General features: G+C 40.8%; 1 protein-coding gene and 1 long non-coding RNA gene across 2 annotated transcripts in view; both read left to right on the forward strand.

Annotated features, from left to right (window-relative positions):
• LOC309625154 overlaps positions 1-23,945 on the forward strand; it is a 190,987-nt gene that overhangs the window by 135,300 nt on the left and 31,742 nt on the right. The window lies entirely within an intron of this gene.
• Positions 16,804-23,291, forward strand: LOC309625079 (granzyme B-like). The gene is given in 6 exon segments (XM_082384207.1): positions 16,804-19,723; positions 19,726-19,852; positions 20,904-21,051; positions 21,505-21,640; positions 21,840-22,097; positions 22,753-23,291. Coding segments are annotated over 6 exon segments (879 nt in total). The 5' UTR covers positions 16,804-19,657; the 3' UTR covers positions 22,897-23,291.

Consider the following 23,945-nt stretch of genomic DNA (forward strand, 5'->3'; position numbering starts at 1 on the left):
GGCACAGTCATGTTGGACTTATAGCCTACAGAACTGAGAAAAGAAATTTCTGTTCCAGCTGATTTAGTTTCTGGTGAGGTCTCTACCTGGCTTGTGGACAGCTGCTGTCTTCACATGGCCTTTCCTTGGCGAATGTGTATGGAGAGAAAGAGAGAAAGCTTTCTGGTGTCTCTTCTCCTAAGGACACTAATCCAATTGGATGGGGCCCCACCCTTATGACCTCATTTAGCTTTAGCTGCTGCCTTGGAGACCCTGTCTCCAAATACAGCCACACAGGGGGTTAGGGCTTCAAGACATGAATTTTAGGGGTACACAAACATTCAGTCCATGACAAATGTCTACCGCTACATGCAACAATATGGATAAATGTCAAAAATGTAAGTGAAATAAACCAGACACAGAAGAATACATACTGGGTGATTCCATTCACATAAAGTACAAAAATAGGTAAAAGTAATCTATGTTTCTTGAAGACAAGTTAATGCTTTAGATTGGGAGACAGTGACTAGAGTACAGCACAAAGTGGTGGGACTTCGTGGGGCTGGTAATGTGTGGTTTATTGATCTGGATCCTGGTTATATGGGTATGTTCAATTTGTGAAAATTTATCTAATATGTTTATATTGTAAATTGTACTTTATTAACAATTTATTAAAGTGTGCTAAGATCATGTTCAGAAAGAAAAAATGAAGGAAACAAACAAAAACATACTATACACACATGCACACACAAATATACATGTACACATATATACATGTGTGTATGTAATCATATAAAAAGTGTACATAAAACAATATGCATACTTGTGTCTATATACATAAGTATAAATATACATATAAGATATAGGTATAGATACAGATATTTGACTTCAAAAAGCTACCTTCACACATATATAATCCATTTGAGGAACAGTTTCTATGGTTAACAATGTTTAAGAAGCCTCTACTATAGCCCAATCCTCTTTTATGAGATGAAGACAATGAGGCCCAGAGAATAGCAACTGCGCCACATCACTGAACAGGAGACCAGGGCTCCTAACCCCCAACTCAGGTCTCTTCCTACTGAGAGATAAAGTCTCAGAGCTGAAAAAGGTCTTAAAAGTGATCTTATGCCCACAGCCATGATAACCTCCCAGTCCTCCTGACAAAGGTGTTTTCCAGCCTCTGTTGCAACAGTTCCCTGCAGAGAAAGCACCTGAGCAGCCATCCCAAGAGAACTCTGTCAGAACACTCTTCTTTGCTGAGCTGAAATCTGCCTGCTGTGACTTCCACCACTTCTAAGAATGATATAGAGGAAAGTTTGCAGCTTGCCAGGCATGTGTCCTCTGTGTGTGTGTGTGTGTGTGTGTGTGTGTGTGTGTGTACACAGTTTCTGTAACCATGTAACCTTGGGCACATCATTTAATATCTCTGAGTCATTTTCATTTTAAAATGTGATTAATAATAATGACCAGGCAGAAGGTGGAGAATTCAATGAGATAACATATATAAATTATATATGCTTTGGAACATAATAAGGTGTGGGTTATTATTAATGCTCTTTGCCTTCCCTCTTCCCGGATTTCCCCTACATTATATTTGTGTTAAAAAAACACACACACACACACCAAGTGACAGCCTCAAAATTTTTGAAGCTAGCTATGATATGCACCCATATCCCAGTCCACTTTTTCCTACATGAGTCAGCTGGGAGTTACCTTACCAGTGAAGACTCTTTCCTCTGGACACTGAGTAGAACCCAGTGTGGACACCATCTCAGGGCACAGCTTTCCTCCTCTTTTCTCTTTTAATCTCTGTGGAGTCAAGAAAAAAGCCTGACCTCCCTGCCCCTGTAAGACTGTAGCAAAGATGATATTTCTAGGAGAAAGGGGCCAAGTCATAGGACACAAGTCAATGCTAATTCCACTGATCCTGGTCCCCATTATATTCTCAGAAGTTACCAAGTACCATTTATGAATATTTATCTTTAGGTATTTAACATGCTCATACCTGCACAGCCAAAATCTTAGCATATGATGCCAAAGGGAGCTGGAAAACCACAAAGGTGGAATTCAATGCCTTGGTGAATTAAACATGGTCCAGTAACAGATCAATCCTCAGTCTTCCAGGTTTAGAAAACTGAAATCAGGGAACATAAAAAATATCTAGAGTTTTGTAGTTAAATCCTGGAAGTTCTGACAAATGAATGCTAATAGAGACTACAGAGAGACTAACATGGTCATTGGTATCACAGGAAATCATCCTGCCACAGTTCCTTTGGTAAAATGTTCTCAGCAGCCCAACAGGTTTCTGCAGTGCCTGATTTCTCTTGGGCAGACTTTGAAGGGCTGAGTGGAATGGTCCAGATCTTGCTTTGTTCATATATATGGTTCCATATATATGGTTCATATATATGGTTGCTTCTTGGTACTTGGTCATAAACAGAGAAACATAATAGTAGGGGGTATCTACAACTAGAAGATGACATACCAAGACTGAAAGACAGATAGGAGATGTGACACAAAAATTCTTAGGTGTGAATTAGATTTTTGAAAAACAACACTTTGTTACATGTGCCCTGAACTGTGAGATAGAGAGAAAGAAAGAATGAACAGTTTTGCAGTCATATGCTGGAGGTTCTTGTAAATGATTCAGCAGTATCTCTCTTACCTACCCCAAACCAAACCATTTGCCACATCCCGTGCAGACATGGTGAGAAAGCACATAGCACTAGACCTTGAGTGAGATGGGAAGAGAACGAACCTATTCACTCCAGAAGCTTAAGGTGAGACCTTTAGGCTTTGTGGGAACAAAATGCTTGGGGAAAGGAAATGGTCTTGGTGGGCAAAGATCCTGGGGAGATAAAGATTCTCAGGTGGGGAGCGGAGGGTAGTGGGGTCTTAAGTGAGATCCAAAGTCACATCAAAGGCAACATCACAACCCAGAACATCACTCCCTTCTAATTCACTCCCACCCAGAAGTGCAGTCAATATCAACTGATTTTTTGGCTTCTGTATATTTATATTTGCCCTTAGTTTGCTGGGGGTAGGCACACCGTTCTCACTGAAGCCCACTTCTGCTCTCCTTTCCTCTGTAATCTTCTCCCTACTCATCGCCCCAGATATCTAACCACTCAACAGTTTTACTGAATTTTCCCCAATCCAACATCCAGATCTTCCTCTTTGCTGGCTGGGCAATGAGAAGAGTAGGCAATGAGGGAAAATTAAGGGTGTTCTAGTGTTTACCATTACTCTGGAAATCCCATAGATGTATATCTGTCATAAAGACATTTTCTCTCCACATCCCTGCCATCTCACTCCATCATAACTACTACAGAAACAAAATGGATGTACCACTTCCCCACTCCATCACATAACCTAGGTTCACCTTCACTGACAGTTCTTTCCCTTAAAGCTGTCTTTGATGTCATGTAAGCACCCCAGAAATTCTGACTCTCATCCTAGCCTCCTAATAGGAATGCAGGGATAACTCCTAACTGAGGCAGGAATCTCTTCTCAATGACAGGGCTGAGTCTCACTGTTGATCAACTGGGGCTAAGTTCTGACACCTTACGCCTGTAGGCTCTGATTTTAGCCATAACAAGAGTGATCAAGCTCAGGGAAACTGGTTTATAGCAACAGACTCAAATGTCATGCATGAGTGTGGGAAGGTGAGAGTGTGGCAATGTCATGTCATTGGGCCATTGTCATTGCCTACCAGAAATGGCCCTGCCCCCTTCCAATAGGCACTAATTATGAGAGGTTAAGGCCCAAGGGGATTACCCATTATGAGCCAAGCATGACATTATCTTCCATATTGGGGAAAACATCAGGGTATAAAGTACAAAACCAAAGAGAATATGTGATCCAAATGAACTTTTATAATACAATATGGTAGCCACTGAGGCACCTTTCATTTCTAAGAGAACCAGAGGCATACATTATAGATATAGACAGAAACTTTTATTATTAAGCACCCCCTTAATTTTTCCCCAGAATATAGGGGGAACAATATAGGAAATGGTCAAGTTAGTGGAGATATGGATAAGATCACAGACTTTGGAATCAGATCCCTCCACTCTTACAAGCTGAGTGAGGTAAAACAAGTTCCTTTCCCTTTCAGTGTCTTAGTTTTCTCATGTGTGAAATGGAAGAAATATCCATAGCTAACTCAGAAGGTGGAATGAGGACCTATGATCAGTGATCAAAAATATTAACCACCCAGTCCCTCCCATCAGGAAACTTGCACAAGCCTCTTAGATAGCCTCATCCACCAGAGGGCAGACAGCAGAAGCAAGGAGAACAACAATCCTGCAGCCTGTGGAACAAAAACCACATTCACAGAAAGATAGACAAGATGAAAAGGCAGAGGGCTATGTACCAGATGAAGGAACAAGATACAACCCCAGAAAAACAACTAAATGAAGTGGAGATAGGCAACCTTCCAGAAAAAGAATTCAGAATAATGATAGTGAAGATGATCCAGAACCTCGGAAAAACAATGGAGGCAAAGATTGAGAAGATGCAAGAAATGTTTCACAAAGACCTAGAAGAATTAAAGAACAAACAAACAGAGATGAACAATACAGTAACTGAAATGAAAGATACACTAGAAGGAATCAATAGCAGAATAACTGAGGCAGAAAAACAGATAAGTGACCTGGAAGACAGAATGGTGGAATTCACTGCCATGGAAGAGAATAAAGAAAAAAAGAATGAAAAGAAGTGAAGACAGCCTAAGAGACTTCTGGGACAACATTAAATGCAACAACATTTGCATTATAGGGGTCCCAGAAAGAGAAGAGAGAGAAAGGACCCAAGAAAATATTTGAAGAGATTATAGTTGAAAACCTCCCTAACATGGGAAAGGAAATAGCCACCCAAGTCCAGGAAGTGCAGAGAGTCCTATACAGGACAAACCCAAGGAGAAACATGCCAAGACACATAATAATCAAACTGGCAAAAATTAAAGACAAAGAAAAATTATTAAAAGCAGCAAGGGAAAAATGACAAATAACATACAAGGGAACTCCCATAAGGTTAACAGCTGATTTCTCAGCAGAAACTCTACAAGCCAGAGGGAAGTGGCATGATATACTTAAAGTGATGAAAGGAAAGAACCTACAACCAAGATTATTCTACCCAGCAAGGATCTCACTGAGATTCGATGGAGAAATCAAAAGCTTTACAGACAAGCAAAATCTAAGAGAATTCAGCACCACCAAACCAGCTCTACAACAAATGCTAAAGGAACTTCTCTAAGTGGGAAACACAAGAGAAGATAAAGACCTACGAAAACAAACATAAAACAATTAAGAAAATAGTAATAGGAACATACATATCGATAATTACCCTAAACGTGAATCGATTAAATGCTCCAACCAAAAGACACAGGCTTGCTGAATGGGTACAAAAACAAGACCCATCTATATGCTGTCTACAAGAAACCCACTTCAGACCTAGGGACACATACAGACTGAAAGTGAGGGGATGGAAAAAGATATTCCACACAAATGGAAATCAAAAGAAAGCTGGAGTAGCAATACTCATATCAGATAAAATAAACTTTAAAATAGAGAATGTTACAAGAGACAAGGAAGGACACTACATAATGATCAAGAGATCAATCCAAGAAGAAGATATAACAATTATAAATACATATGCACGCAACATAGGAGCACCTCAATACATAAGGCAACTGCTAACAGCTGTAAAAGAGGAAATCGACAGTAACGCAATAATAGTGGGGGACTTTAACACCTCACTGACACCAATGGACAGATCATCCAAACAGAAAATTCATAAGGAAACACAAGCTTTAAATGACACAATAGACCAGATAAATTTAATTGATATTTATAGGACATTCCATCCAAAAACAGCAGATTACACGTTCTTCTCAAGTGCACATGGAACATTCTCCGGGATAGATCACATCTTGGGTCACAAATCAAGTTTCGGTAAATTTAAGAAAATTGAAATCATATCAAGCATCTTTTCTGACCACAACGCTATGAGATTAGAAATGAATTACAGGGAAAATAACGTAATAAAACACAAACACATGGACGCTAAACAATACGTTACTAAGTAACCAAGAGGTCACTGAAGAAATCAAAGAGGAAATCAAAAAATACCTAGAGACAAATGACAATGAAAACACGACAATCCAAAACCTATGGGATGCAGCAAAAGCATTTCTAATAGGGAAGTTTATAGCTATACAAGCCTACCTCAAGAAACAAGAAAAATCTCAAATCTCAAATCTCAAATCTCAATCTAACCTTACACCTAAAGGAACTAGAGAAAGAAGAACAAACAAAACCCAAAGTTAGCGGAAGGAAAGAAATCATAAAAATCAGAGCAGAAATAAATGAAATAGAAACAAAGAAAACACTAGCAAAGATCAATAAAACTAAAAGCTGCTTCTTTGAGAAGATAAACAAAATTGATAAACCATTAGCCAGACTCATCAAGAAAAAGAGGGAGAGGACTCAAATCAATAAAAGTAGAAATGAAAAAGGAGAAGTTACAACAGACACCGCAGAAATACAAAGCATCCTAAGAGACTATTACAGGCAACCCTATGCCAATAAAATTGACAACCTGGAAGAAATGGACAAATCCTTAGAAAGGTATAATTTTCCAAGACTGAACCAGGAAAAAATAGAAAATATGAACAGATCAATCACAAGTAATGAAATTGACACTGTGATTAAAAATCTTCCAACAAACAAAAGCCCAGGACCAGATGGCTTCACAGGTGAATTCTATCAAATACTTACAGAAGAGCTAACACCCACACTTCCCAAACTCTTCCAAAAAATTGCAGAGGAAGGAACACTCCCAAACTCATTCTATGAGGCCACCATCACCCTGATACCAAAACCAGACAGAGATACTACAGAAAAAGAAAATTACAGACCAATATCACTGATGAATATAGATGCAAAAATCCTCAACAAAATACTAGCAAACTGAATCCAACAACACATTAAAAGGATCATACACCATGATCAAGTGGGATTTATCCCAGGGATGCAAGGATTCTTCAATATACGCAAATCAATCAATGTGATACACCATATTAACAAATTGAAGAATAAAAACCATATGATCATCTCAGTAGATGCAGAAAAAGCTTTTGACAAAATTCAACACCCATTTATGATAAAAACTCTCCAGAAAGTGGGCATAGAGGGAACCTACCTCAACATAATAAAGGCCAAATATGACAAACTCACAGCAAACATCATTCTCAATGGTGAAAAACTGAAAGCATTTCCTCTAAGATCAGGAACAGGACAAGGATGTCCACTCTCGCCACTATTATTCAACATAGTTTTGGAAGTCCTAGCCACGGCAATCAGAGAAGACAAAGAAATAAAAGGAATAAATTGAAAAAGAAGAAGTAAAACTGTCACTGTTTGTAGATGACATGATACTATACATAGAGAACCCTAAAGATGCCACCAGAAAACTACTAAAGCTAATCAATGAATTTGGTAAAGTTGCAGGATACAAAATTAATGCACAGAAATCTCTTGCATTCCTATACACTAATGATGAAAAATCTGAAAGAGAAATTAAGGAAACACTCCCATTTACCATTGCAACAAAAAGAATAAAATACCTAGGAATAAACCTACCTAGGGAGACAAAAGACCTCTATGCAGAAAACTATAAGACACTGATGAAAGAAATTAAAGATGATACCAACAGATGGAGAGATATACCATGTTCTTGGATTGGAAGAATCAACATTGTGAAAATGACTATACTACCCAAAGCAATCGACAGATTCAATGCAATCCCTATCAAATTACCAATGGCATTTTTTACAAAACTAGAACAAAAAATCTTAAAATTTGTATGAAGACACAAAAGTCCCTGAATAGCCAAAGCAGTCTTGAGGGAAAAAAACGGAGCTGGAGGAATCAGACTCCCTGAATTCAGAGTGTACTATAAAGCTACAGTAATCAAGACAATATGGTACTGGCACAAAACAGAAACATCGATCAATGGAACAAGAGAGAAAACCCAGAGATAAACCTATGCACCTATGGTCAACTAATCTATGACAAAGGAGGCAAGGATGTAGAATGGAGAAAAGCCAGTCTCTTCAATAAGTGGTGCTGGGAAAACCGGACAGCTACATGTAAAATAATGAAATTAGAAGACTCCCTAACACCATACATAAAAATAAACTCAAAATGGATTAGAGACCTAAATGTAAGACCAGACACTGTAAAACTCTTAGAGGAAAACATAGGAAGAACACTCTTTGACATAAATCACAGCAAGATCTTTTTTGATCCACCTCCTAGAGTAATGGAAATAAAAACAAAAATAAACAAATGGGACCTAATGAAACTTCAAAGCTGTTGCACAGCAAAGGAAACCATAAATAAGATGAAAAGACAACTGTCAGAATTGGAGAAAATATTTGCAAATGAATCAACGGACAAAGGATTAATCTCCAAAATATATAAACAGCTCATTCAGGTCAATACTAAAGAAACAAACAACCCAATCCAAATATGGGCATAAGACCTAAAATGACATTTCTCCAAAGAAGACATACAGATGGCCAAGAAGCACATGAAAAGCTGCTCAACATCACTAATTATTAGAGAAATGCAAATCAAAACTACAATGAGGTATCACCTCACACCAGTTAGAATGGGCATCATCAGAAAATCTACAAACAACAAATGCTGGAGAGCGTGTGGAGAAAAGGGAACCCTCTTGCACTGTTGGTGGGAATGTAAATTGATACAGCCACTATGGAGAAGTGTATGGAGGTTCCTTAAACAACTAAAAATAGAATTACTATATGACCCAGCAATCCCACTACTGGGCATATATCCAGAGAAAACCATAATTCAAAAAGACACATGCCCCCCAATGTTCATTGCAGCACTATTTACAATAGCCAGGTCATGGAAGCAACCTAAATGCCCATCGACAGACAAATGGATAAAGAAGTTGTGGCACATATATACAATGGAATCTTACTTAGCCATAAAAAGGAACAAAATTGAGTCATTTGTTGAGACGTGGATGGATCTAGAGACTGTCATACAGAGTGAAGTAAGTCAGAAAGAGAAAAATAAATATCGTATATTAACGCATATATGTGTAACCTAGAAAAATGGTACAGATGAACTGGTTTGCAGGACAGAAATTGAGACACAGATGTAGAGAACAAACATATGGACACCAAGCAGGGAAAGCGGTGGGGGCGTGGGGGTGGTGGTGGGATGAATTGGGCGATTGGGATTGACATGTATACACTAATGTGTATAAAATTGATGACTAATAAGAACCTGCTGTATAAAAAAATAAATAAAAGAAAATAAAAGAAAAAGAATAAATAAATAAATAAATAAAATTTTTAAAAGGGAAAAAAATATATTAACCATCATTATGATGTTGGATATTATTCTTTCATTGGTTCAGTGGACTGATTAATCATACCTTCTTTTCCAGATATATGTTTTTATTATTACTTATTTTTACTTAGACACAGATTCTTAAAGTTACAAGTCCCAAATGGTTTTCACTACCTCTTAGTGTGGCTCCCTTTGGTCACATCTAGGAAGAAATTTGGTCTCTCCACTAAGGCTTTTTCCAGGTGGGGGTTCTTTCTTAGGAAGTTTCCTGTATGATGCTTTTCTCCACATGTGTCCACCTCAGTAAGCTTTCCTCTGCCTTATATTTGTGTTACTGTTTCTGGATTTGGGAGGGCTTTCTACACAGCCTTGGCCATTTGACTAGCCATTGAAGGTTAAAGAAAAGTTTTCCCAAACTCCCTACATCCTCCCTCTTCAACCTAATCAGCATATCATGTCAACATGGTTATATTCAGGACCTCAACCCAACTCTTAAATAATCAATCCAAATAGGGAGGGGGACAGAAATGAGGGTGGCAGGAAAGGGCAGGACCTGAGACTCTGAAGTTCCATGTCCTCTTGTAACATCTCCTTCCTGTATGAGAAGCTGATACTAAAGCAAGGGAGTAGTTAGTGAAATTGTGGGACCTCTAGCAATTCAGAGAGGAGTCACCTGGGCAGGGATGGACACAAAGCCCTGAAATTCTCCAGCTTAAATACAACAGAAATGACATACACACACCATAGACACAGAGCAAATAAATGTTCCATAGAGGTGTGTTCTGCTGACTCTGTCACTCCTCATCTTGTCTGATGGATCTGTCACTTTAGTCTTCAGACAACACCGAAAGCCATGAAAAATATTCTGAAACATTTCCCTGGTTTCTGTACTTACAGAGATTGAGCCAGTCTTCCCAGGGACAATTAGACAGAGATAAGGTAACAGAGACTTCAGTGACCACACAAAACAAAGAATATAGTCCTTGCAAAAATAGTTTGGAAAAGTCACTAGACAAATGGATGACTGTATCACTCAACAAACAATACAAGCAATCCCTGGGGGATGGGGACAGTGCAATTCCCAGAGTACAGTACTGTATTCAAAATATCCTGTTTTCAATGAAAATATGCAAATACAAAGGAACAAGAAAGTATGGTCCATTCACAGATGGAAAAAAAGAACTTGACAGAAAACATTTTTGAGGAAACCTGGACATTGTTTACACCAGACACAGATTTTCAATTGACTGTCTTAAAAATAATCAAAGAGCTGAAAGAGACCATGAAAGGAACTAAAGCAAATCAGGAACAATATATGAAAATGTAGAGAATGTCATAAAGAGATAGAAATTATAATTCTGGAACTGAAAAGTACAACAACTGAAATGTAAAATTCGATAGAGAATTTCAACAGTAGATCTGGCCAGGCAGAAGAAAGAATCAATGAACTTGCAGGGAAAATAAAATAACCCAGTATGAGGAACAGAAAGGAAAAAATAATGAAGAAAAATGAACAGAGCCTAAGGAACCTATGAGATGATATCAAAAGTATCAACATATGCATTATGGGAGTCATAGAAGGAGAAGAAAGAAGAGTCAGAAAAAATACCTGAAGAAATAATGGTCAAAAATATCCCAAATTTGATGAAACACAGGAATATGTGTATCAAAGAAGCTCAACAAACTCCAAGCAGGATAATCTCAAAGAGATCCACAGTGAGACACACTACAACCAAACTGTCCAGAGCCAAAAACAAAGAGAAAATCTAGAAAGCAGCAAGAGAGAAGTGACTCATCATGGACAAGTGATTTTCAGTGAGATTAATGGTCAATTTCTCATCAGCAACCACAGAGGCAGTGGGATGATATACTTAAAGTGCTGAAAGAAAAAACAAAAAACTGTCAACCAAGAATTCTATATTGGGCAAAACTGCCCTTCAAAAATGGAGAAATAAAATGTTCCCAGATAAACAAAAACTTCAGGAATTAATCATTAATTCCTGCCCTGTAGACCTGCCCTACAAGAAATGCTAAAGGGGGGTCCTTCAAGTTGAAACCTAAGGACAAGAGATGGCAACTTGAAGCCAAATGAAGAAAAAAGATCTCTGGTAAAAATAACCACATAGATAATTACAAAAACTAGTAGTATTGTATTTTGGGCTTGTAACTTCTTTTTGTTTCTTGTAGGATTTAAAAGACAAATGCATAAAAAGAAATTATAACCTATGTTAATGGACACACATGTAAAAAGATATAATTTGTGTCAATAACAAGATGGAGATGGAGCTGAATAGGAGCAGAATTAATGTATGTTGTTGAGGCTAAATTGGTATATATTCAAACTATATTGGTATAAATTTAGGGCATTAAATACGGTAACCATTAAGAAAGTAACTTTAAAATATACAGAAATGGAAATGAAGAGGTATTTAAAATAGTACAGTAGAAAAAAAAAGTGATCAAACAAAAAAGAAGGCAATATTGGAGGAATTGAGAAATAGAAAATATATAAAAACCAAATAGCAAAATGGCGGAAGTAAGCCTATCATTATTAGTAATCATTTTAAGTGGATTAAACTAACCAATTAAAAGATAGAAACTGGAAGAATAAATTTAAAAATATGATTCAAGTCTATGCAGCTTTCAAGAGACTCCCTTTAAATACAAAGACAAAAATGTTGGAAATGATAAAATAGAAAAAGATATTCTATGCAAATAGTAACCCAGAGGAAACTGGAGCAGTTATATCAATACCAGGTAAAATAGATTTTAAGTGAAAAATTGTTAAAAGAGACAAAGGACATTATATATTGACAAAAGGTCAATTCATTAAGAATACATAACACACCAAACATCAGAACTCCAAAATATATGAAGAAAACATTGAGATAATTGAGGAGAGAAATAGACAGTTTTATAAAAATAGCTGGAGACTTCAATACCTTACTTTCAATAGTAGATAGAACATCTATAAACCAATTAGAACAAACAGACATACAAAACAGTCTGACAGCAGTATGCTACATGTACTTCTCAAGTGCATACAAAGAATTCTCTAGGATACACCATAGGTTAGGCCATAAAACATTTCTCAATACATTTTAAAAGATTAAAATAATACAAATTGTCTTCTTCAACCACAATGGAATGAAGCTAGAAATCAATAACAGAAGGAAAACTGGAAAATTCACAAACATGGAAATTAAACAACACAATCTTAAGTAACCAGTGGGTCTAAGAACAAATTGCAAGAGAAATTAGAAAGTACTTTGAGACAAGTGAATATGAAAACACAACATATAAAATGTATAGGATGCAGTAAAAGCAATGCTCAGAGGAAAATATATAGCTATAAATGACTACATTAAAGAAGAAGAAAGATTTCTAATCAACAACACAAATTTAAGCCTAACAAAACTAAAAATAGATCAAACAACCCAAGCCAGCAAAAGGAAGGAAATAATAAAGATTAGAGCAAAATAATCAAAATAGAAAGGATCAACAAAACCAAAAGTTTGTTCTTTGAAAAGATCAACAAATTTGACAAACTTTTACCTAGATCAACAACAACAAAAAAAGAAGACTCATATTACGAAAATCAGAAATGAAAGAAGGGGACATTACTACCAACCTCAGAGAAATTAAAAGGATTATTAGAGAAGGCTATCAACATTTCTATACCAACAAATTAAATAATCAAGATGAAATGAACAAATTCCTGGAAACACAGAAACTACCAAAAGTGACTCAAGAAGAAATAAGAAATCTAACCAGACTTATGACAAGTAAAGAGATTGAATCAATAAACAAAAACCTGCTAAAAAAGAAAATCCCAGGATCAGATTTCTACACTGGTGAATTCTACAAAACATTTAAAGGAGAATTAACACCAATCTTACCCAGACTTGTTCCAAAATATTAGAGGAGGGAACTCTTCCTAACACATTGTATAAGGCCAGGATCACCCAGATACCAAGACCAAAGATACCAAAAGAAAAGAAAATTACAGACCAATATCCCTTATGAAAATAGATGCAAAAATCCTCAACAAGATACTATCAAATTGAATTCAACAGCACACTAAAAGGATTATACACCATGACCAAGTAGTCAACCCGTGTGGATGGGATGATCTTCTGGGGTTATGAAAAAGTATTCAAACTAGAGAGAGCAGGTGGTTGCACAACACTTGGAATGCACTTAATGCCACTAAACTGTATTTAAAATAGCTAATTGTAGGTTATGTGAATTTCACCGCAATTTTAATAAAGGGTCACAGCCTTGTATTTAGCATAATTCCCTTATGATTTTTAAAAATGCAGATATACACGAGAAAAAATGTTAGATCACGCTTCAAGACATTAAAGATGATTATCAATGAGTGATGGGAAATCAGGTATTTTTAATTATTTTCTTTCTGTTTAAATTATTTTTTTAATTTTCCAACAATTTTAGAAATTAATTACATGTTAAAATTTTTAATAATTAGAGAAGAGAGACTATGGTGATATTGACTAATAGATATTTAGGAATGTGGGGGAAATGCTTAAGTTGCAGGGTTTAGTGAGGATAAAAGAAAATTACATTAATGTAATATGATCCCAAGTATTTTATTTTTTTTAACATCTTTATTGGAGTATAATTGTTTTACAATGTTGTGTTAGTTTCTGCTATATAACAAAGTGAATCAGCTATATGCATACATATGTTCCCATATGCCCTCCCTCTTGCATCTCCCTCCCACCCTCCCTATCCCACCCCTCTAGGTGGCCACAAAGCACTGAGCTGATCTCCCCGTGCTATGCAGCTGCATCCCACTAGCTATCTATTTTACATTTGGTAGTGTATATATGTCCATGCCACTCTCTCACTTCATCCCAGCTTACCTGTCCCACTCCCTGTGTGCTCAAGTCCATTCTCTACTTCTGCGTCTTTATTCCTGTCCTGCCCCTAGGTTCTTCAGAACAATTTTTCTTTTCTTTTTTTTAGATTTCATATATATGTGTTAGCATACAGTATTTGTTTTACTCTTTCTGACTTACTTAATTCTGTATGACAGACACTAGGTCCATCCACCTCACTACAAATAACTCAATTTCATTTCTTTTTATGGCTGAGTAATATTCCATTGTATATATGTGCCACATCTTCTTTATCCAGTCATCTGTCCATGGACACCTAGGTTGCCTCCATATCCTGGCTATTGTAAATAGAGCTGCAATGAACATTGTGGTACATGACTCTTTTTGAATTATGATTTTCTCAGGGTATATGGCTAGCAGTGGGATTGCTGGGTTGTATGGTAGTTCTATTTTTAGTTTTTTAAGGAATCACCATACTGTTCTCCATAGTGGCTGTATCAATTTACATTCCCACCAACAGTGCAAGAGGGTTCCCTTTTCTCCACATCCTCTCCAGCATTTATTGTTTGTAGACTTTTTGATGATGGCCATTCTGACTGGTATGAGGTGATACCTCATTGTAGTTTTGATTTGCATTTCTCTAATGATTAGTGATGCTGAGCATCCTTTCATGTGTTTGTTGGCAGTCTGTACATCTTCTTTCGAGAAATGTCTTTTTAGGTCTTCTGCCCAATTTTAGATTGGGTTGTTTGTTTTTTTGATATTGAGCTGCATGAGCTGCTTGTAAATTTTGGAGATTAATCCTTCGTCTGTTGCTTCATTTGCAAATATTTTTTCCCATTCTGAGGGTTGTCTTTTCATCTTGTTTATGGTTTCCTTTGCTGTGCAAACGCTTTTAAGTTTCATTAGGCCCCATTTACTTATTTTTGTTTTTATTTCCATTTCTCTAGGAGGTGGGTCAAAAAGGATCTTGCTGTGATTTATGTCATAGAGTGTTTTGCCTATGTTTTCCTCTAAGAGTTTTATAGTGTCTGGTCTTACATTTAGGTCTTTAATACATTTTGAGTTTATTTTTGTGTATGGTGTTAAGGAGTGTTCTAATTTCATTATTTTACATGTAGCTGTCCAGTTTTCCCAGCACCACTTATTGAAGAGGCTGTCTTTTCTCCATTGTATATTCTTGCTTCCTTTATCAAAAATAAGGTGACCATATGTGCATGGGTTTATCTCTGGGCTTTCTATCCTGTTCCATTGATCTATATTTCTGTTTTTGGGCCAGTACCATACTCTCTTGATGACTGTAGCTTTGTAGTATAGTCTGAAGTCCAGGAGCCTGATTCCTCCAGGTCTGTTTTTCTTTCTTAAGATTGCTTAGGCTATTTGGGGTCTTTTGTGTTTCCATACAAATTGTGAAATTTTCTGTTCTAGTTCTGTGGGAAATGCCATTGGTAGTTTGATAGGGATTGCATTGAATCTGTAGATTGCTTTGGGTAGTATAGGCATTTTCACAATGTTGATCCTTCCAATCCAAAAACATGGTATATCTCTCCATCTGTTTGTATCATCTTTAATTTCTTTCATCAGGGTCTTATAGTTTTCTGCATGCAGGTCTTTTTTCTCCTTAGGTAAGTTTATTCCTAGGTATTTTATTCTTTTTGTTGCAATGGTAAATGGGAATGTTTCCTTAATTTCTCTTTCAGATTTTTCATCATTAGTGTATAGGAATGCAAAAAATTTCTGTGCATTAATTTTGTATCCTGCTACTTTACCAAATTCATGGATTAGCTCTAGTAGTTTTCTGGTAGTGTCTTTAGGATTTTCTATGTATAGTATCATGTCATCTGCAAACAGTGACAGCTTTACTTCTTTTCCGATTTGGGTTCCCTTAGTTTCTTTTTCTTCTCTGATTGCTGTGGTTAAAACTTCCAAAACTATGTTCAATAATCGTGGTGAGAGTGGACAACCTTGTCTTGTTCCTGATCTTAGAGGAAATGGTTTCAGTTTTTCACCATTGAGAACGATGTTGGCTGTGGGTTTGTCATATATGACCTTTATTATGTTGAGGTAAGTTTGCTCTGTGTCTACTTTCTGGAGGGTTTTTACCATAAATTGGTGTTGAATTTTGTCGAAAGCTTTTTCTGTATCTATTGAGATGATCATGTGGTTTTTCTTCTTCAATTTGTTAACATGGTTTATCACGTTGATTGATTTGCGTATATCGAAGAATCCTTGCATTCCTGGGATAAACCTCACTTGATCATGGTGTATGATCCTTTTAATGTGCTGTTGGATTCTGTTTGCTAGTATTTTGTTGAGGATTTTTGCATCTATGTTCATCAGTGATATTGGCCTGTAGTTTTCTTTCTCTGTGACATCTTTGTCTGGTTTTGGTATCAGGGTGATGGTGGCCTCATAGAATGAGTTTGGGAGTGTTCTTTCCCTTGCAACTTTTTGGAAGATTTTGAGAAGGATGTGTGTTAACTCTTCTCTAAATGTTTGATAGAATTCGCCTGTGAAGCCATCTGGTCCTGGGCTTTTGTTTGTTGTAAGATTTTTAATGGCAGTTTCAATTTCAGTGCTTGTGATTGGTCTGTTCATATTTTCTATTTCTTCCTGGTTCTGTCTTGGAAGGTTGTGCTTTTTTAAGAATTTGTCCATTTCTTCCAGGTTGTCCATTTTATTAACATATAGTTGCTTGTAGTAATTTCTCATGATCCTATGTATTTCTGCAGTGTCCGTTGTTACTTCTCCTTTATCATTTCTAATTCTATTGATTTTAGTCTTCTCCGTTTTTTTTCTTGATGAGTCTGGCTAATGGTTTATCAATTTTTTTTATCTTCTCAAAGAACCAGCTTTTAGTTTTATTGATCTTTGTTACTGTTTACTTCATTTCTTTTTCATTTATTTCTGATCTGATCTTTATGATTTCTTTCCTTCTGCTAACTGTGGGGGTTTTTTGTTCTTCTTTCTCTAATTGCTTTAAGTGTAAAGTTAGGTTGCTTATTTGAGTTGTTTCTTGTTTCTTAAGGTAGGATTCTATTGCTATAAACTTCCCTCTTAGAATCGCTTTTGCTGCATCCTATAGATTTTGGGTTGTCGTGTTTTCCTTGTCATTTGTTTCTAGGTATTTTTTTATTTCTTTGTTGATTTCTTCAGTGACCTCTTGGTTATTTAGTAGTGTATTGTTTAGCCTCCATATGTCTGTATTTTTTTCCAGATTTTTTCCTGTAATTGATATCTAGTCTCATAGCATTGTGGTTGGAAAAGATACTTGATATGATTTCAATTTTCTTAAATTTACCAAGGCTTGATTTGTGACCCAAGATATGATCTGCCCTGGAGAATGTTCCATGAGCACTTCAGAAGAAAGTGTATTCTGTTGTTTTTGGAGGGAATGTCCTATAAATATCAATTAAGTCCATCTTGTTTAATGTATCATTTAAAGCTTGCATTTCCTTATTTATTTTCATTTTGGATGATCTGTCCATTGGTGAAAGTGGGGTGTTAAAGTCCCCTACTATGATTGTATTACTGTCAATTTCCCCTTATATGGCTGTTAGCACTTGCCTTATGTTTTGAGGTGCTCCTATGTTGGGTGCATAAATATTTACAATTGTTATATCTTCTTCTTGGATTGATCCCTTGATCATTATGTAGCGTCCTTCTTTGTCTCTTGTAATAGTCTTTATTTTAAAGTCTATTTTGTCTGATAGGAGAATTGCTACTCAAGCTTTCTTTTGATTTCCATTTGTATGGAATATCTTTTTCCATCCCCTCACTTTCTGTCTGTATGTGTCCCTAGGTCTGAAGTGGGTCTCTTGTAGACAGCATATATACGGGTCTAGTTTTTGTATCCATTCAGCCAGTCTATGTGCGTGGGCTTTCTGTAGTTGCGACGAGCCGGGGCTACTCTTTGTTGTGGTGCGTGGGTTTCTCATTGCAGTGGGTTCTCTGTTGCAGAGCACAGGTTCTAGGCACACGGGCTTCAGTAGTTGCATCATGCGGGCTCAGTATTTGTGGCTCACAGGCTGTATAGCACAGGCTCAGTAGTTGTGGTGCACGGGCTTAGTTGCTCCGCAGCATGTGGGATCTTCCCAGACCAGGGCTCGAACCCGTGTCCCCTGCATTGGCAGGCGGATTCTTAACCACTGCGCCACCATGGAAGTCCCTCAAATTTTCTTAATAACATATACTACCACTAAAATAAAAAACTAATTTTATTTTTAAAATTTCTACCACTGGGCAAGCTAAGTTCAAAAAAGTAGAGGCTTGATAAATGTATTTGGTTTGATAAGGAGGATATTTACCCTGGAATTATGTCTTTTGATGCATAATATTCCTCATAGAAAAATTGTAAAGTACCGAAATGTAAAGATGGAACCTTAAATCACCAGACTCTAATCACTGAGAGATTCTTTGTTGTTCTTGAACAGAACTAGGCTTGGGCTATTTAGAAAGAATGGTCCTTCATTTCCATTTCAGCAAGATCATTAGCAGAGTTTGTTCAGCCAATGTCATCCTATAATGTGCCAGGCCTGCTGTATCAGAAGTGTGGCTTTCTGCACACAGCACAGAGAATACTAAAAGGACAATTACTGGTCTTTGGTCACCCAGCATGCTTTCCCACTTCACATGGTATAGGCAACTTAGTAATTTGAACTTCCTTTGGCGAACCAGCCTTTTCTCTGTCTCAGTTCATGTGGTTTGGGTGAAACTGACCCCAGCCTATCCAAAGTAGGAGTGACCTAGGCTTAAATCATCCCTGGATTCAATTTCTAGGGTCAGAGTGATTCATGAATTTAGGCCAATAAATGCCAAGTGCAGAACGTTTGTTTCTAAACATTAACAAGAGAGATGGACTCTATCACTCTGAGCATTTGTAATTCAAAAAAAAAAGATGTTAAAAGTCCCCTAGAAAGGAAGCTAAGGTGATGAATGGGTGCCTATATAGATTTAGTACATGGTGGCCATGCTCTGTTATTGTCCTGTGCATCCCTCAACCACAGCCCTTCCAGAGTTGCACTCTGGTCACAGATGTTTCTTTCTCTTCCACCAGACAGTCAAGCTCTCTAAGGGAAGGAGACATGTGCAGTATGTTTGGTCATAGCATAGAGAAGAGCCTAAACTCACACCTGCTAAAGAAATCATCCTGTGGACTTAGCAGCATGGAAATGAGGCCTTGGTGGTTCAACCAATGAGGACGCAGGTTTCTGGGCTCCAGGACCTCTACTGGTCAATACCACATCCTACGGTCCCCGCCCTGTATTCTTGGGTTCCTGCTCTAGGCTGGAACAAGTGGTCTGCTCTGAGTCATCATCTGTGGGTACCCGTGTGGTCACTGCATGTTTCTCACACAACCACCCAGAGAACGTCATCAGGTAGACGGAGTGGGGGTGAGGCAGCTTTCATAGAAAGCCTTCTAGGATGAAGCGTCACAAAACCAGAGGGGAACAAGAGGTCACTGAGCCCACTTGCACCTCCTTCCTCTCCTGGGGGGGCTAAAAAGAGAACAAGGAGGAAGCGCTAGCAGCTCCGACCTGGGCAGCCTTCCTGGAAAGATGCAGCCACTCCTGCTCCTGCTCCTGTTGGCCTTTTTACTGCCTCCCAGGGCAAAGGCAGGTGAGTGACCATCCCCACCCTCAGAGGCCCAACCTCTTACCCCAGTTGGCACCGCTCACCTGCCCCTTCTGCACATCCCTGATCCATCTATCCACCGGGAACATTCTGAACACCAGCTCCCATCCCACCTCATACCCCCAAGTATGATGCTGGATATGCCACCAGCAGGAGTGACAGAGCAAAGGCTGTTCTCAAGAAAAGCCAGTGGGTACTATCCCCTCCTCCAGCCCTACCTTTGCTGTGTGGAAAGTCGAACTTTCCTAGAAGTGATGGCAGAGGGTCGGAAACTGGAAAAGAGAAAATAATCAATTCCCCTGAAGAGGGCAGAGTGGGCCTGACTTCTGCATCTAGGATGAGACAGGTGTTCCCTTAGCAACTGCTCAGCAGACCTCGGAGTTGGTGCTGTTGCCTTTGCTCAATCCCCAGGCTCCTCAGTCCCTTTCCCCAACTCTGCTTTTGTTCCTAAGCCATTCGTGGCTCCCCTCTCTCAAGAATGAAGCCACTGTTGGGCAGATCAGAACTTCTCTCCTTTCCAGAATCCCACCAGCATTGGCCCTACCAACAACCCCCTTCCAGAGGCCCATTTTTGTGCGTGTGTCGGTGGGGGGTGGACAGGGGGTGGTCATTCCTTCATGCAGCCAACAAATACTTATTGGGCACTTACTACATGTCCTGGGAAACAGGCTATGACGACATCTAGATCCCTACTCTAAAGTCCTGAGCACTGGAAAGCAAGACTATCCTAGACATCATGGGATGACAGGGCCCTTAGAAACTCATTGAAACAAAGCAGTCAGGAGAGGAATGTTCAGAAGCCTCTAGGACTTTGCTGTACCTAAGACAGGTAGGCTCACCTCCAACTATGTGTGGAAGACAGTTTCACAGACCCAGACTGCTGCTCTTCCCTTTTCTAGAAGAGGACGTTGAGGCCCCTCACACCCCCAACCTCAGGCCAGGCTGGACCTGCAGTGCCCAGCAGTTCTGAGCAACAAGCCGATGCCTGCCAGGTGCAGTCAATGGTTGCACACAGCAGAACAGTCTTTTCCTTCAGGGGAGATCATCGGGGGCCATGAGGCCAAGCGCCACTCCCGCCCCTACATGGCATATCTTCAGATCTGGGACCAGGATGACCGCAAAAGGTGCGGTGGGTTCCTGATTCGAGAGGACTTTGTGCTGACAGCCGCTCACTGCTGGGGAAGGTGAGGAGCCGAAAGTAGCCCGCACCCTCCTGAGAACCCCTGGCAGGGAGCCCTGCCTTTCTCTCCGGAAGCAACCAGGCTCCTAGGAACACTTGAGCTGGGAGGGCTGGGTGAGAAAGAGGGCAGGAGGGAGGGGCAGGTCAGTGCCAGAGGCACTGCTGAAGTAAGAGGGACTAGAGATAGGGCATGCCTTGGTATCAGAATGCAAACTAACGCAATTTCACATGTTTTCCTGGGGCTAACTGACCCTTGGGAGCCACTGTGCCCTTACCGATGGCTCCAGAATCCGACCTTGGCTGCCAGGAAACAGAGGGCACAGGCAGCTCAGCCCCTGGGGCCCTCCTGTTGCCTGCATTTCCCCTCAGCTGCAGCCCTGCCCTGGCGTCACCTGCCCTTCATGGCTCCTGGGCTGTATCTCCTGTAACTCCACCTCCTGCTCTGCTCTCTGTGCAGCTCAGTCAACGTCACCCTGGGGGCCCACAACATCAAGGTTCGGGAGAGGACCCAGCAGGTCATCCCGGTGAGAAAAGCCATCCCCCACCCAGACTATAATAAAAAGAACTACTCCAATGACATCATGTTACTAAAGGTAAACCTCCTTGCTTCTCCTGCCCTCCTGGAAACAGATCATTTCCCCTCCCACCGCCAGGCATCCCTTTCCTCCCTCCCACCTGGCTGCCTGACCAGTCCCTGCGGCTCAGGTGAGAGGGAAGACACTGCAGCATCATTGCCATGTCCAGGCCTGGGGACCACTGGCTGAGCTGGACTCTCTTGCCTCTTCCCATCAGCTGGAGAGAAAGGCCAAGCAGACTGCAGCTGTGAGACCCCTCAGCCTGCCCAGGGGCAAGGCCCGGGTGAAGCCAGGACAGGTGTGCAGTGTAGCCGGCTGGGGGCAGGTCGCTATGGGCACGTACTCAGACACACTGCAGGAGGTAAAGCTGACCATACAGGAGGATCAAAAGTGTGAATCCCACTTACGCAATTATTACAACAACGCCATTCAGCTGTGTGTGGGGGACCCAAAGGAAAACAAAGCTTCCTTTAGGGTGAGTATGACCACCTACCTTGCTTGGCTCTGGGGAGACGCGTGTTTGCAGAAGATCTGGGACCAGGGGACCCAAGCAGTGTGGGAACTGCCCCACCCTCTAAGCTGGGACCTTTCTCTCCAGGAAGAGAAGGGGGAACAGCCGGAGCTGGGAGTGCCTAGGGCCCCTGTACGCCTACAAAAGACCTGTGGTGAATCTAAACCTGGTGCTCCTTCAGAGAGGGAATTTGCAACACACTGAGGCACAGGTGTTAGAAAACTGGGCTTCCTGAGTGTGTGTAGTTAAAACCAGGTGCCTCCTCAGAACTGGAACCCACCTGGCTTAATGAGCTCATCCTCCCTGATGAGTGTCAGCCCACCAACCTGCTTCCATGTCCTTTAACAGCAGCTTGGAGCCAACAGTCCCACAGCGTCTTGACAGAGAAAGGATCTGAGACCTGGGGGAGGAGGGGGAGCTGCCACCTGGTGAAGTGAAGCGGTGACAATGTCCAGGGTCAGGGCTTGGCAGCCGAGGGGACCAGGGGGGCCTGCCCTGCCCTCTGATCTCCTACCTGGAGGCCATGCAAGGTGGCCTCCCCCGAGCGGGGGCTTGGGACGGCATGGGGGGCAGGACCAGGAGGAGACCTGGCTCATTCCTTCCCCTTCTCTGTCCTCAGGGGGACTCCGGGGGCCCTCTGGTGTGTAACAATGTGGCCCAGGGCATTGTCTCCTATGGACAAAAAAATGGGTCACCTCCACGGGCCTGCACCAAAGTCTCAAGTTTCCTGCCCTGGATAAAGAAAACCATGAAAACCCTCTGACTGTGGAACCAGACCTTCTTCCCTGGAGCTGATCCAGAATCACACTGGGGGGTTGGGGGTATCAGCAGCTGAATAAATGTCTCTCAGCTGAGCAGGAAGGGCTGGTTTCTTGTTTACTCATTGACCCTTCTTCATAGGCACCCACTCTATATTTCGAAAGCCAACGACAAAATTTTGCTGTTTTCTGCTTCCACCTCTTCCCCCTCCCGCCATCTCTTCCCATAAACCCCATGCAAAGCTGTTACCCAGGTCCTGCATACCCACACCTGTCTTTCAGGGCCTGCCCTCCTGCCAGGGCTGAAGCTGAGCGCCATCAGGAGAAAACATGAACCTCTCTGGTCCTGGGGCTCAGGGTGAGCTTCTTGGCTCCTTGCCCTGTGTTACATGGCGGAGAGGAGGGGATCACACCATGGGTCCTGGACACCAAGCAGGCACAGCCTGGGGCTGCAGCTCCAGGACAGAGCCCCACCACTGGGGAGGGGAGGCGCCTTCCTGAGCAGACGTTTCTGTCCCACAGCCAGGGAAACCGGCGCAGAGCAGGGGTGGGTCTCTGGAGAAGCTCCTCATTCTCACCTAGGCTGGGCGTCCTCCCAGCCCTCCTCGGAGCTCACGGACCAGCTCTGCCTCCAGGCCCCAGGCTGCCGCTTGTCCCTCCCTGCTCACCACCACGAGTTCTCAGAGCCCACCGACTCCTGTGCCCTCCAGACCGCACTGATCTGAGCTGACCCCTTCCTCATCTCCTTCCCACCCAGGACACCCTGAGCACCCTGGGGTTCCAGCAGGGCATCACCATGGAGATGCCAACCCAGCTCATGACCTGGCAGAGAAGGGTATCAGAGGGACCAGGCCTGTGCTGGCACCAGGCAGGGCCCATGAGGGATGTCTCTCCAGAACCCTTGGCCCCATCTCTCTCCTGGGTAGGGCCAGCTCAATCCCCACATCCAGCCCAGTGCCCCCCATGTGTTCAGGGTCCACTGGCCACCTGGTCACTCAGTACCCTGAGTCCCTTTCAGCCTGTCCCTTTAGTCACTGCTGGCCTCTAGGCTAAG

The sequence above is a fragment of the Balaenoptera borealis genome (assembly GCF_965194805.1).
Source record: "Balaenoptera borealis genome assembly, chromosome: 3".
NCBI classification, from domain to species: domain Eukaryota; kingdom Metazoa; phylum Chordata; class Mammalia; order Artiodactyla; family Balaenopteridae; genus Balaenoptera; species Balaenoptera borealis.